General features: G+C 36.1%; 1 protein-coding gene across 1 annotated transcript; it reads right to left on the reverse strand.

Annotated features, from left to right (window-relative positions):
- Positions 1-7,343: 7,343 nt before the first annotated feature.
- Positions 7,344-10,774, reverse strand: LOC131428316 (uncharacterized). The gene is made up of 5 exons (XM_058592189.1): positions 10,689-10,774; positions 9,834-10,400; positions 9,388-9,771; positions 9,132-9,329; positions 7,344-9,073 (listed from the first exon to the last, which is right to left on the reverse strand). Exons 2-5 carry the CDS (start codon positions 10,118-10,120, stop codon positions 8,377-8,379), a joined length of 1,566 nt encoding a protein of 521 aa, XP_058448172.1. The 5' UTR covers positions 10,121-10,400; positions 10,689-10,774; the 3' UTR covers positions 7,344-8,376.
- Between the last annotated feature and the right edge of the window lie 1,646 nt (positions 10,775-12,420).

The raw sequence follows: 12,420 nt of genomic DNA on the forward strand, positions 1-12,420 counted from the left end.
TCATGATGGCATGCTTCGATTGCCTCATGAAAACAGAGGTCGATTCAAACAAATTTTTCAATAGTATGCTATTGAAATACTGATACGACTTCGCCATACAGGTTTAAGTTGAATGTTTCCGTATCGGTTGAGTGGTAAATTATTTCAATCCATCAACAAATGACTGAGTTATTATCGTTCAAAATTGTGACAGAAAAAGGTTAAGCAGCTCTTTTTGAAACTTTTAATTGACACTCTGTCCCATATAGTGAAGAGTAAGTTATTTTTATGCCAAAAGTGGATGTTTTAAGTATTTGTGGAACTTCTGGCTGCATAGCAAAGTTTCAAATGCGTACTTTTCAAAAAACTGTAAAAAAATCTACAAGAAATTGCATGATTTTGATCCCACAAGCAAGCACGTATCCAGAGAGGGGGCCCTGGCCCTTCCCGAAATCAGAAACAGAAACAAAAATAAATGTTTGATGCGATGAGAACAGTGTCAAAACTAAATAAAATGAAGATTAAAACCGTAGCAAAATAAACGACAATAATAATACACTAAATGACCGGAAAGAGAAAGTGCACAAGCTTACAATAGTTGGGCAAGATTCTGCAGACGTGGAAGATATCCTGCCACTGGATCCCGCATATACTTATTTAAGACTAAAAAGACGAACGCAAGTGCACTTCGAGTACATGTTTGGCTGGATTCGTTATTATACGCCAGAGAACAAAATAAGGTCGTCCTTCGATGCGGCACGAGTGCCTGGTAGAGAGGTTTAATGGATCAGCAAGATCATTATGCCGGTTTTCTGGGATTGTCCTAGTATTCTTTTGGAGGATTACCTCAATGCAAGTATTAGCGTTGCCAAGGATGGCTTTCATCGTATCGAAGAACGCTCACTAGCAACTCTTCACACGATTCAATCAGTGCCATCAAAGAGAGACGGATATCATCGCAGCAACAAAAAACCGGCATGGTTCATTTAACATAGAATAGACACCAGTGCGAGAGTGAATTTCTCTCGATGACCTGTCTGAGAATCAAAGGTTAGCTCGCTGCTGTTGGGATTCTCTCTAAAGCAACAAACGGTCGCTTATTCTCGTTTCGCGATCCGATTCTGTAGAAATAGAAATTGACTTTGACAAATCTCATTTCGATGCTCCATTGATTGGTGAATCAATAGCAGTTCGAATTGGATAATTTTTTACTTTTTCAGCGAGCGTAGGGTGGCGCAATGTGAAAATTTGTAAATATTTTGACTTTTACTTTATTTTAAATATTGAATCAAAAGCAATTAAGATTTAACAACTTTTGATATTTTCAGCGACCGTAGGGTGGTTCTATTTGAAAAATTGAATCTTAGACTAATTCGATGGTCTGTTGATTCTGGACACAATAGCAGTTCGAATTGGATAATTTTTTCACATTTTTATCGAGCGTAGGGTGGCGCAATATGAAAATTTGTATATATTTTGACTTTTGCTGATTTCATGTTCCATTTAAAAGTGAATCAAGAGTAATTAAAATTTGATAATTTTGGACATTTTCGACGACCGTAGGGTGGTGCTATTTGGAAAATTTTAAAATTTTTGGCTAATATCGATTCAATGTCTATTAATTGGTGAACCAATAGCAGTTCCAATAGGATTTCCAATTTCCAGCGAGCGTGATATTTAAAAAAAAATAGTATTTGAATTTGCAGATCCGATGCTTTATTGATTCGTGAATGAATGAAATTCGTCTAGGATAATTTTGGACATTATCAGTGGGCGTAGAGTGGCTTAATATAAAAATATGGGAATATTTTACCTTTTGCTAATTCAATGTTTAATTGATAGCAATTGGAATACTACAATTTTAAGCATTTTGTTCGGTGGTAAGGCAGATTTATATGAGAAATTGTGAACTGTATTGCCAAATCGGAAGCTGTTTTGAGTAATATATCAATAGTAATGGTGAATTTAAACATGCAAATTGTCGAAGTACCTGTGACTTTAACTGTTATTTTTACGTGTTATTGCTTTGCTCATCATCAGAAAAAGAATTTAAAAATAATAAACCCACGCATCGAATAGAGCTCAATTGACCTTCGCCGATGGTCTGCCAACTGAATGGTTTGAACCATATTGCTCTGCCGAACAGCAAGCGAACTTTACCGTAAACCGAATGAACGACTTTTGCATATTTTTGCTAGGAAAATATTTCTGAACAAATATATACAAAGCATCGGTGTTTGGTTCCCACTTTACCACCCCTGGCATGGAATTGGAAATAGTATAAAAATTACAATTTTCTATATTAAACCATCCAGCTCACTGAAAATATCCGTAATAAACATACGTCTTTTTTCTAGTTTTTACGTTTCGTCTTCGACTCATCAGTGCATCAGCAGATTATGTTGAACTGCTGATGCAAAACCCCCGGATCAACATAATCCGCTGAGCAGACGTGTTTTGCATCAGCTGTTCAACATAATCTGCTGATGCACTGATGAGTCGAAGACGAAACGTAAAAACTAGAAATAAGTCATGTGCACTTTGCACAAAACGGCTACCCACGAGGTACCAAACCCCCAAATGACGAAAAACATACGTCGCTCGCTCGCTAAAAACGTCCAAAATCATCAACTTTTTCCTACTACTGATTCGCTCATCAATTGAACATTAAAATAGCAAAAGTTAAAATATTTTCAAATTTTTATATAAAGCCTACGATCGCTGAAAATGTTCAACATCATTTTATTTGAACTGCTATTGATTCATCAATCATTAGAGCATCGAATTGACATTAGTCAAAAACTTTACAATTTTACAGGTAGGACCACTATATGGTCCCTGAAATGTAAAAAATTATCAATTTGTAATTGTTATTAATTTACTATTAAATGAAACATGGAATCAGCAAAATTCAAAATATTTATAAGTTTTCATATTGCGCCATCCTACACCGAAAATGCCCAAAATTTTTCAATTCGAACTGCTATTGATCCAACAATCAACAAACCATCGAATTGGTACTAGTCAAAAATTTTACAATTTTTCAAAAATAAATACCCTACGCAGAGAATGTCCAAAGAGTTTTTACTATTAAATAAAACATCGAATTAGTGAAAAAATCCAAATGTTCCGATTGCGCCACACTACGCTCTTTGAAAATGTCTAAAATTATCCAAGTCGAACTGCTATTGATTCAACAATCAATAGAACGTCAAATTGACAATAGTCGAAATATTTTCCCCTACGCTCGTTGAAATTACCTGAAATTACTCAAGTTTATTTGCTAATGACTCACCAGTTTATTAAACATCGAATTTGCAAGAGTAAAAAAAGAAATCCCTTTTTCATATTCAGCCACTCTACGTTTCAGTGAAAATGTTTCAAGTGTCTTGAAAACTCCGGTGAAAGGCGCACCAAAAATTATATACATAAACAATTTTCAGTAAAATTATTTTTTTATTTGAGATCACCTCCCGAAGCGAAATCCTGGGTACGGGCCTGCCCACAAGATAAAAGCCCCCGTTGAGTTATACGAGCTCCGATTTTGAACTCTTCTCAGTTCATGAACATATGTATTTGCAAGAGACGCGGATGCGAGTTTAGAATTGGATGTGAACGATAAAACAGTCGTACTTGCTCTTTCATTCATTAGGTTCAGAAATGTATGAAGGTTTACCGTACACGCAGATAAAAAATGTAAAAATAACCAAATTTGGGTTTCACCCAAATATTTTTGTTAAAATTGTGACAAAAGAAAATCTGGTTTGATATTGCAAATATTGGTACTTGAAACTACAAAACATGATCGTTTATATTTCTCGGTGGATTAGTTTGTTTCAATCAATTCAAATAACAAATATTTTACTTGACAAACAATTTCACAGTAAATACAACTTAAAAAAATAGTTTTAAATGAAACGAACTCTACTTAACTACTACTTAACTACTGCCTTTTAGTTGAAATAAATTTCCTTGAAATTAGTTATTTCAACTAACACTTTTGATTGTTGAAACCATACATTTTTGTTTGATTTCAGGAATAAAATGATTTCTTTCAAACTAATTTAACAAAGTAATTTTTTATACTACTTTTATTTGTTTTCAATTTGCTAATATATTTTTTTTAAATTTCAGTCAAAATAGAGATCCTGCATAAAATATTTTTTGCAAAGAAAATGTGTTATATAATGTTATGCAATTTTCAAAATATTCCCTATTATCGATACATACGCTTGAATTATTGAAAATCCCTTAGGAAATTAAAGAAGCAGATAAACGTTTCTTATAAAACTTGTAAAAAACTTTATCCGTGGGAGATAAAAAATGCCCTGGATTATTCTCACTGGAAAAAATGCTCTTGTCTATTGGAAATAAAACTGTTACGGTTCATTTGAACAGTAAACTTAGTCATATCAGTACACAAATAAGATCATGGATAAATTGAACCTATTTCTTTCTTGAAATAAAGATACAGCAGGATTACGTCAACATGGATATTTCGATAACGTCAATTCAACTTTGGTTGAATATATAGTTAATTTATTTCAAAAACAAAATTCATCGGGAGCAAATAAATTTTTCGTTTTATTAAACCAAAGTTTAGATTCAACTCGAGCAGTCAGTTCGTGCTCGCATCTCATCAGACGCAGTCGACAATTGCTTACGGTCGAGACGATAGAAACAAAGACAATATAGTGTAGCGAACAATAGAGTGTACGAAATGGGCAAATACGATTTAACAAAGCCTGAAAGTTGGCCTACAAGGCCAAATTCAATTTGTATTGATTTCAAGCGCTGCAAAGTTAGACCAGCAGCAACCGAAATTGAAATCTTGCTTAAGGAACGAATGCATCTAAACGTTAATGATGTAAGTGAGATTCAATTCAACAAGGCGTCTAACTGTGTGTACATAATGTTCAAACGTGAAAAAGATTCAATTGCATTTGCTTCGGTTAATATCGGGATGCACAGTATTGATAATAACAATGTTAAATATAAAATCTCTGTGTACATGGTGGACAATGCCATAGAAGTACGCGTGCATGACCTTCCCCCGCAGACCAGCGATGGGTATGTTCGGAAAAGTATGTCGCAGTACGGTGAAGTTCTTTCCATCGAAAGGGAAGTATGGCGGAATTTTTTTCCGGGTATCCGGAATGGCGTGCGAGTGGTACGTATGCAACTACGTAAAGCAATTCCATCTTACATCATTTGTGATCAAGACGGGATACATCCATGTAAAACGCTGATTACGTATGAAAATCAACTGGTTACATGTCAGTTTTGTGAACAACCTGCACACTACGGTAAACCTTGCACTGAAACTGCAAAAAGGACATCTTCAAACAAAAATAAGGACGACCGCCCAACAACGGAAACTAGTGAGCGCAGTACTCCTGTTGTACCATCAAACCCACCAGCAACTGCAATTAATGCACAACAAGGCGCGTCTACAGCAACTAACAACCAACCCAAGAATGCGAATTACAAGGAAAACGAAGAAAAAACGGAAACCAACAACGATACCACCGATGCGGCAATGGAGGACGAGACGAGCCACGAACAAAGTGCCCCTCAATCATCGCAAGATAAAAATGGAAGCTCCTCTCCCCCTAGAAAAAGGGTGACAACGAGATCCAACGGTAAAAAAATTATTTTATCTAATAAAAACATGGCTCATTCGGCCACGTAAAGCTTGTACGCAAATTGGCCTGAATAAAAAAAAATTTTATAAAAAAAAATCAAGCAGTGAACATTTTTTATATTTAAGGGAGAAATTGGTTCAAAACAATCATATTCTTGCTTGAAATGAACAATATTAAAAATTCTTCTAACAGTTTTGTTATTTTAAACATGCTCCATTTCTCTGCGTGTATTTAGACACCGTCGATTCACGACAATGGTTTCCTCAATAACCCTCATTCTGTACTTCGGTCAAATCGGAATATTTCGATCGAATGTAAAAATCTGCGTTCTGTGATTCGATCGAGGGATTCGTTTGTATAGAAATCTTGAACTCGATCGAGACACATAATGCAAAAAGTGACGTAACTGTCAAAACGCACTCGTTTGACTTTTTTTTCGAACCGATTCCAACAATTCAAGACTTATTTGAAAGCTACTATGTGATCAATTATTAAGGGGGGTAGGGTCTAAACGATGAAAAAAAATCATCATTTCTGCTAATTTTTTTCCACAATTGTCGTTCAACAAAATAAATTCCAATGTTTTGCATGATAAAAAGCATCATTCGAACAACATTTTGTAATTTTTTCGTGGAAAAATATTGAGAAATAAGTCGGTGAAGAGGTATTTTTGAGGACGCTTCTTAAAAATCATGATTTGCGGTGTCCACTGTATCTCCGCGCAGACTAATCAGAAGTGAACAAATGAACGCAGCATAGTTAGAGTAGAAGTTTTTCTAGAACCCCCTGTTCCTGTTTGATTTTTTTCAATTTTTTTCAATTTTTGGTGGTTGTTCAAAGTGAAAACTACGATTTTTCACAAAAAAAAATCCGCCATTTTGTAGCTATTAAACCTCCCCAAAGTAACAAACAACGAAAAGGGAAAAGTTGGGGTCTGGTTTTTTATATGTAGAAAATGTGCGCAAAATTTGAAAAAAATTGGTGCAGTAGTTTTGGAATAACGATGGACACGGACTTGCAAAACCTGCTTACGAGAAAAACGCGTTTAAAGTTTTTTGTCTATAAAATCAATGGAAACAATTTATTATACTAGGGAGCCCCTAAGGTCTAACATTCTCAAAAGATCATATTTTTTCTATTATAATTTATTATAACGAAACATTTCAAGAATGTTTTGTCAAATTTTGAAGTCAATCGAGGTAGAAATCTTGGGACTGTGCGCCGAGCTCTTACTTTTTCGCAGTAAGAGATAAGCATATATAAAGGCCCATAACTTGCTGAGTTTTGTCCGATGGGCTTGAAATTTTCACAAAATATTCTTGAACTGTTTTACTATGAGAAAATACACAGAAAATGAATAATTTTTCAAAAGTGTTAGACCCTACCCGCTCCTTAAGTTTGAAGATCAAATTACCGGCACTTTCAGTTCCAGAGTTACATTCGTATGACTGACGTAACCGCTTTTTCCACTACTTTTTTTTCAGAAAGCGACTTCATCCTAATGAAACAAAAAATTTTTTGGTTTTCTTCGCAATTTTGCCCCTCAAATAATAATGTTGTACTAGGCAATTTCGTTGTTTTCAGTACAACCATTTTCACGCTAGCATCGACTCGAATGACTAGTATTCACAATCGGGGGATATCAGCACCAATTTGAAGCAAAGCACACAAACAACGACCCAAAAGGGAAAGGATTATCGAATACCAATCAAACTACCATTTAATACCGTACTATATTTTATTATCACTTTTTTTGTTCAAACTAATCCTATTGTACTCGATTGGATTCAATTCATGGTTTCATGAAAACGAATGACATTCATAATTTTATGTCGTGGAAACTGGAAAAATTATCCAGTTTTTAACATAAACGACAGTAAACCAACAAAGCAAATTACAGTGAAACATATTTTTTCGTTGGTTTGAATGGACCTGGTCATTGAAAACATCAAAAGAACGGCCTAAAAACTCATCACATTCAAGCTATTTCTATTGCTTTCCATTGATTTACTGATTTCAGATTCATGTGATTTTATTGCAGTGTATTGATTGAATCGTAATGTTCTATTTGCTTCTACGACAGAAGTTGTTGTTTAGATTAGGTTTTTTGGTATTAAATTATCTGATGGTTTTGTTCGATCCCACAGAAACTACTCTACACCCGTTACAAAGTGATTAGCGAAACACGATGGAGCAACATTCCGGATATCAAACATTGAAAGATATGTGTAACGTGCTAATTCCTAACAAAAACGAATAACTGCCATTTGGAAATATTATGACAAATATGTTGTTTTACGATACTTGAAAATGCATGATTGATGCAACAGCCGCGTATGCTCTGAAGTATTACCATGAATCAAAACCCTTCAACATGAATTATCATTGTTAGATATTATTGATACATTCCAACTGTTTCCAAAAAAAAAATTGCAAGATTCGATGGAGCACATTTACATTATGTACAATATTTGTTCAATGTTGGCCGCCGTTTTTGAAGATTGTTTTAAGTAAGCTACGCACTTGGCCCTGAACAATCGTTTCCTAAAAATTCCCAATGGAAACAATGAGACTGATTTTCAGTTATTCTTTTGTTACAGTTCTGAAATAAAGAAGCCTACAATGACTATACTACATATTCAATAGAGACAAAGTATTGGAAAACAACATTCCCACTTGTTTTCCTAAGCGTGTTAGCGTATGTGTATCTTGGTTTATCCTATTTAAACGTACATGTGTGAAAGATTTTCCCTCAAGTTTCCGCTATCTCAATTTCGTTTGCCAAAAATGCTCCACTGCCGTTGCTAGTTGATGAACCAAATGACAACGGACAAAGAGAGCTGTTACTTTTACTATTGTTATCATTGCTAGTATTACTACTAGTACTCAGCCTATTACTGCTACTGTCCAACAGCTCCGGCTCGCTACTATTTTCTAGTAGGCGAGGAGCTTTCAATCCCTCACTCAACACCGATCCGGACGATTCGGTTGCCATAATGCTAGTACTGCTGGCTACAACAGTCAATTCAGTGATGTCCTCATCACAATCAATTTTTGTCCCCTCGGAACTGCTAATCGTCGTGCTCTGCTGTGTTAGTTTGACATTTGCGTCCAATGGATTGGGTCCACTGCTGCTACTCACACCACAATCCATCATCATCGGTGACGACGAAGAGGAAGAAGGTGGGGGTGAATCAGTGTGTAATGGCAGCGCCAGACTAGAGGCTGTGTTGATTCCGGCGACAGTGCCGCCAGCAGCACCATTACTGCCTCCACCGAATAAACAGCTACCAGGTGCTGATGCTGGAAGTTTTGTGACAAAAAATTTCGGCGTTATCCGACCGCTGCTTGATGCAGTATTACTACCATTTTCGAACGAAGTTGTCGATGAGTCCGGACTTGGACATATCGGCGACGGTGACGGTGTTTGGCACACTGGAGATGATCCCCTACAAACGGAAACAAATAGTAAACACACAAACAAAATAACGAATGGCTGGTCCGTACCTGTCCGAGGTGAAGATCTTTTTCATGGGTGGTGGGGAATAACTGCTAACATAGTTATCTTCCAAATCGAACTTTCGTTTCACCGAAGAACTTAGTGGACTCGGTCGAATCGGGCAAGGAGACATTGAGCGTCGGGTAACAAACTTTCGCGTTGGAGATGGCGAAGTAGTAGGATACTGTAACCCCAAACCTCCACGACTGCAATTATTGAACCACTATATTGCATTTTTGTCTTAAAAAAACATATCGAAAGTACCTGGTGGGAGAAGGACTAGAGCAATAGTTGGTTCCGATAGAGGGCAGTGCTACATGCAATGGATTGACTAAATCATCATTTTTGGTGCTTGACGAAAACGACCAGTTTTCGGTGACCAGAGTAAGATCTTCGTAACTCTGTGACATTTGCATCGCCGAATGGATTTCCCGTTCATGATTCACCTCTCGACTGTTGCTTAGATCTGCGCATTCCTCCTGACGTAACTGAGATATTCGCGGTGTTAGCCGTGGGCCAGGAGTGCAACTACCAGATCGACTAGGACTTGAGCTTCCATTTGAAATAACAGCTAACGGACTGAAACTAGCCGAAAAACGACGTGCTCGCGGGGTAAAAATATTGGAGAATGACGTTGGTGGGGGATCCCTAGAAATTGAATGGCAAAAATTTATTTTATATTATATGTGACAATATTTTTGTTCGCGTACCTGTGAGCTAAGATACCGGCAGTTTGCATGATAGAAGTACTGGAAGCAGACATTACATGGTGTTGGTTTGGCGATTGTTGCTGCTGGTTGCATCCAGCCGCTTGACGAACTGTCGACTGCTGCTGAATTACTACTCCGGTTGTTCCTCCGGAGGTGTCTTGATGTGATTGTCCTTCGTCCATTGGTACAACTAGTGAGTGCATTCCAACGGCAGTCGTAGGCAGCAAGTTGTTAATATGCGGAGCACTGGAACATCTTTTCAAAGAATTGGGCGAGTCTACATCCATTTCTAGAAACTACTCATTAAACAATTTGTTTCATTCAGGTTACTTATTGTGACAGTTCTATCTCAATTGAAATTTTTATTGGTACTCCTTCCAGACTAAGTCAACCCCCAAGGCAGAGCTCGTTGACTGATGATTTGAATAACGTTGCACAAACCCCCGACTATTCAATTTAAGCGATCAAATTCCGCTCAAACATATCTCAGCAATGTCCCAGCATAACTTCGAAGCTATTTGCACCTCGATTAAGAGAAAAACATCAAATTTTCACCCAGAAACACACCTAGGGATGAAACACGAATCAAACATGGAGAACTTTTTCACTTTCTTCGACTTTGTAGATGTTCTGCTCAGAAAGCTTCTGCTAATGTTGGTGCTGGCATAGTGAGAATTTTCAAATGTCGAACTAGAAACGTCAAATTTGAAAATGACCGATTTGTTTCGAAAAGTAAACAAACCAAATCTGGTCTTTAACCAATGTATTAGGACCTGTACTCAAAGCTTAAACTATTTCGTACAACTTGTAAGACGATTTTATGATTCTCGATAACATAACAGCGTGAAGATCAACCTTTTTAGCTTTCGATATTCTTTTCATGAGCGAACACACCTCCAAAAATTTGACACTGCACTTCTGTTGAATTCGATTTTCTCGATTTTCTCCAACAGTTGACATTTGTAACTGAATATCGACACTTGGCATACAACCCCATCATAATTATTCGAGCAGTGAAAGCTCATAGATATAAAAAGATGTTAGGCTATTTCCCACATTCTCTCAAAGACGGACTGAGTAATAAATTCTTACTCGACTGCTCGTTTAGCGTTGCCAGGTCATTTTTACAAAAACCTGTATTTGGCACAAAAATCAATCGGTGACATATCGGTATTTATCTGGATGATTCGTGAATTATCGGTATTTTATGGGAACATATCTGTGTTGCGGTACAGAGGTAAAAAATCGGTAGAAATACCGAGAAATTGGTATACCTAGCAACGCTGTGCTCGATAAATCCGATTGACAGTTATAACTACCCAAGTAACCATATGCATTATATCATTGAACATCTACAACTTTAGAGCAAATTCAGCAGCTGGAAGTTTCATATGGAAGATTTATAATAGAACTGAAACTGAAACAAACGCCATATTATTTTTTATTTTTCTATATTTGAAACACGAGTGAAACACTGCTTAGGCTGCCCGTTATTATTGTTTAATATTCAGATTTAAATTTTAAAACTGACATAAATTATGCATCTAGAACTAGAACACTACTGAATATGCCCTTAGTATAACATCGTTAATGTAGAAGCACATTAATTCAACATGCTTGAAAGCAGCGTGCATCAAAATTGCATTCAAAATATAATGAAGCACTATCTTACAACAGCTTGTCTTGTTATGCTATATGTATATTGGCATTTAATGTTACATTTTATTGCGATCGAACATTTTCGATAACAGTGCATGTGAATCGAGTTGCTACATTTAATTAATACATTAGGGTTGAAAAAAGTAGTAAAATTTTTTAACTTAAAGCTAGTCTAAATTTAACTTTGTTTACAAATATTATAGTTGTCGGTAATACAGAAGTAAAATGTATTACCCACATTCACTTACATAGCGTAGATAGCAGAATATGTACAGATATATTTACAGAGAAGAGTGTACAGGCTACCGAAAGACAAATGCATGTTTCCGTGACCCAAGGATCAACTCTAGAAAAAGAGCATATACTAAAAAACTGTACAAAGTTAAATGTTCGATCCCAAAAAATACTTCACATGTGTAATGAGAAGGAAAATATGAGCTGTTCAATTTTTTTTAAATTCGCAGAACATATTTACGACTTAGTGGTCTTATATCTGTCTTGCGTACATTCGCAGTGTACAACCTAAGATTTAATTCCTTTGTTCGGTAATATTTTTGACGAGAACTTCCGGTAATCTATAGAAATAACCGATATTTCGGTACATGGGTTTTATTTTACAACAATTATGCAAATTTTCACCGAACGATCAGTTTAACGTAAATTTTCATTACAGAATTCTGTATTAGATATACAATTGATACGGTAAACCTGAATAGTCGCCGAATACGGTAAAAATCATACTGTCCGTTTTGTAAAGTTACCTTCCAATAACCGAACTTCTGTGAAAACTGATTGTCATGAAACTAACTGTCAAACTGTTATTAAAATATTCAGTGAGTGTCTTTTTATTAACAAAACGAAAAAAATGTTGAAGGGTTCATTGAATGGTTTGAGGTACAGGTACAGTTTTTAAGACATTAGAGTCACT

Source organism: Malaya genurostris, chromosome 2, assembly GCF_030247185.1.
Source record: "Malaya genurostris strain Urasoe2022 chromosome 2, Malgen_1.1, whole genome shotgun sequence".
NCBI classification, from domain to species: domain Eukaryota; kingdom Metazoa; phylum Arthropoda; class Insecta; order Diptera; family Culicidae; genus Malaya; species Malaya genurostris.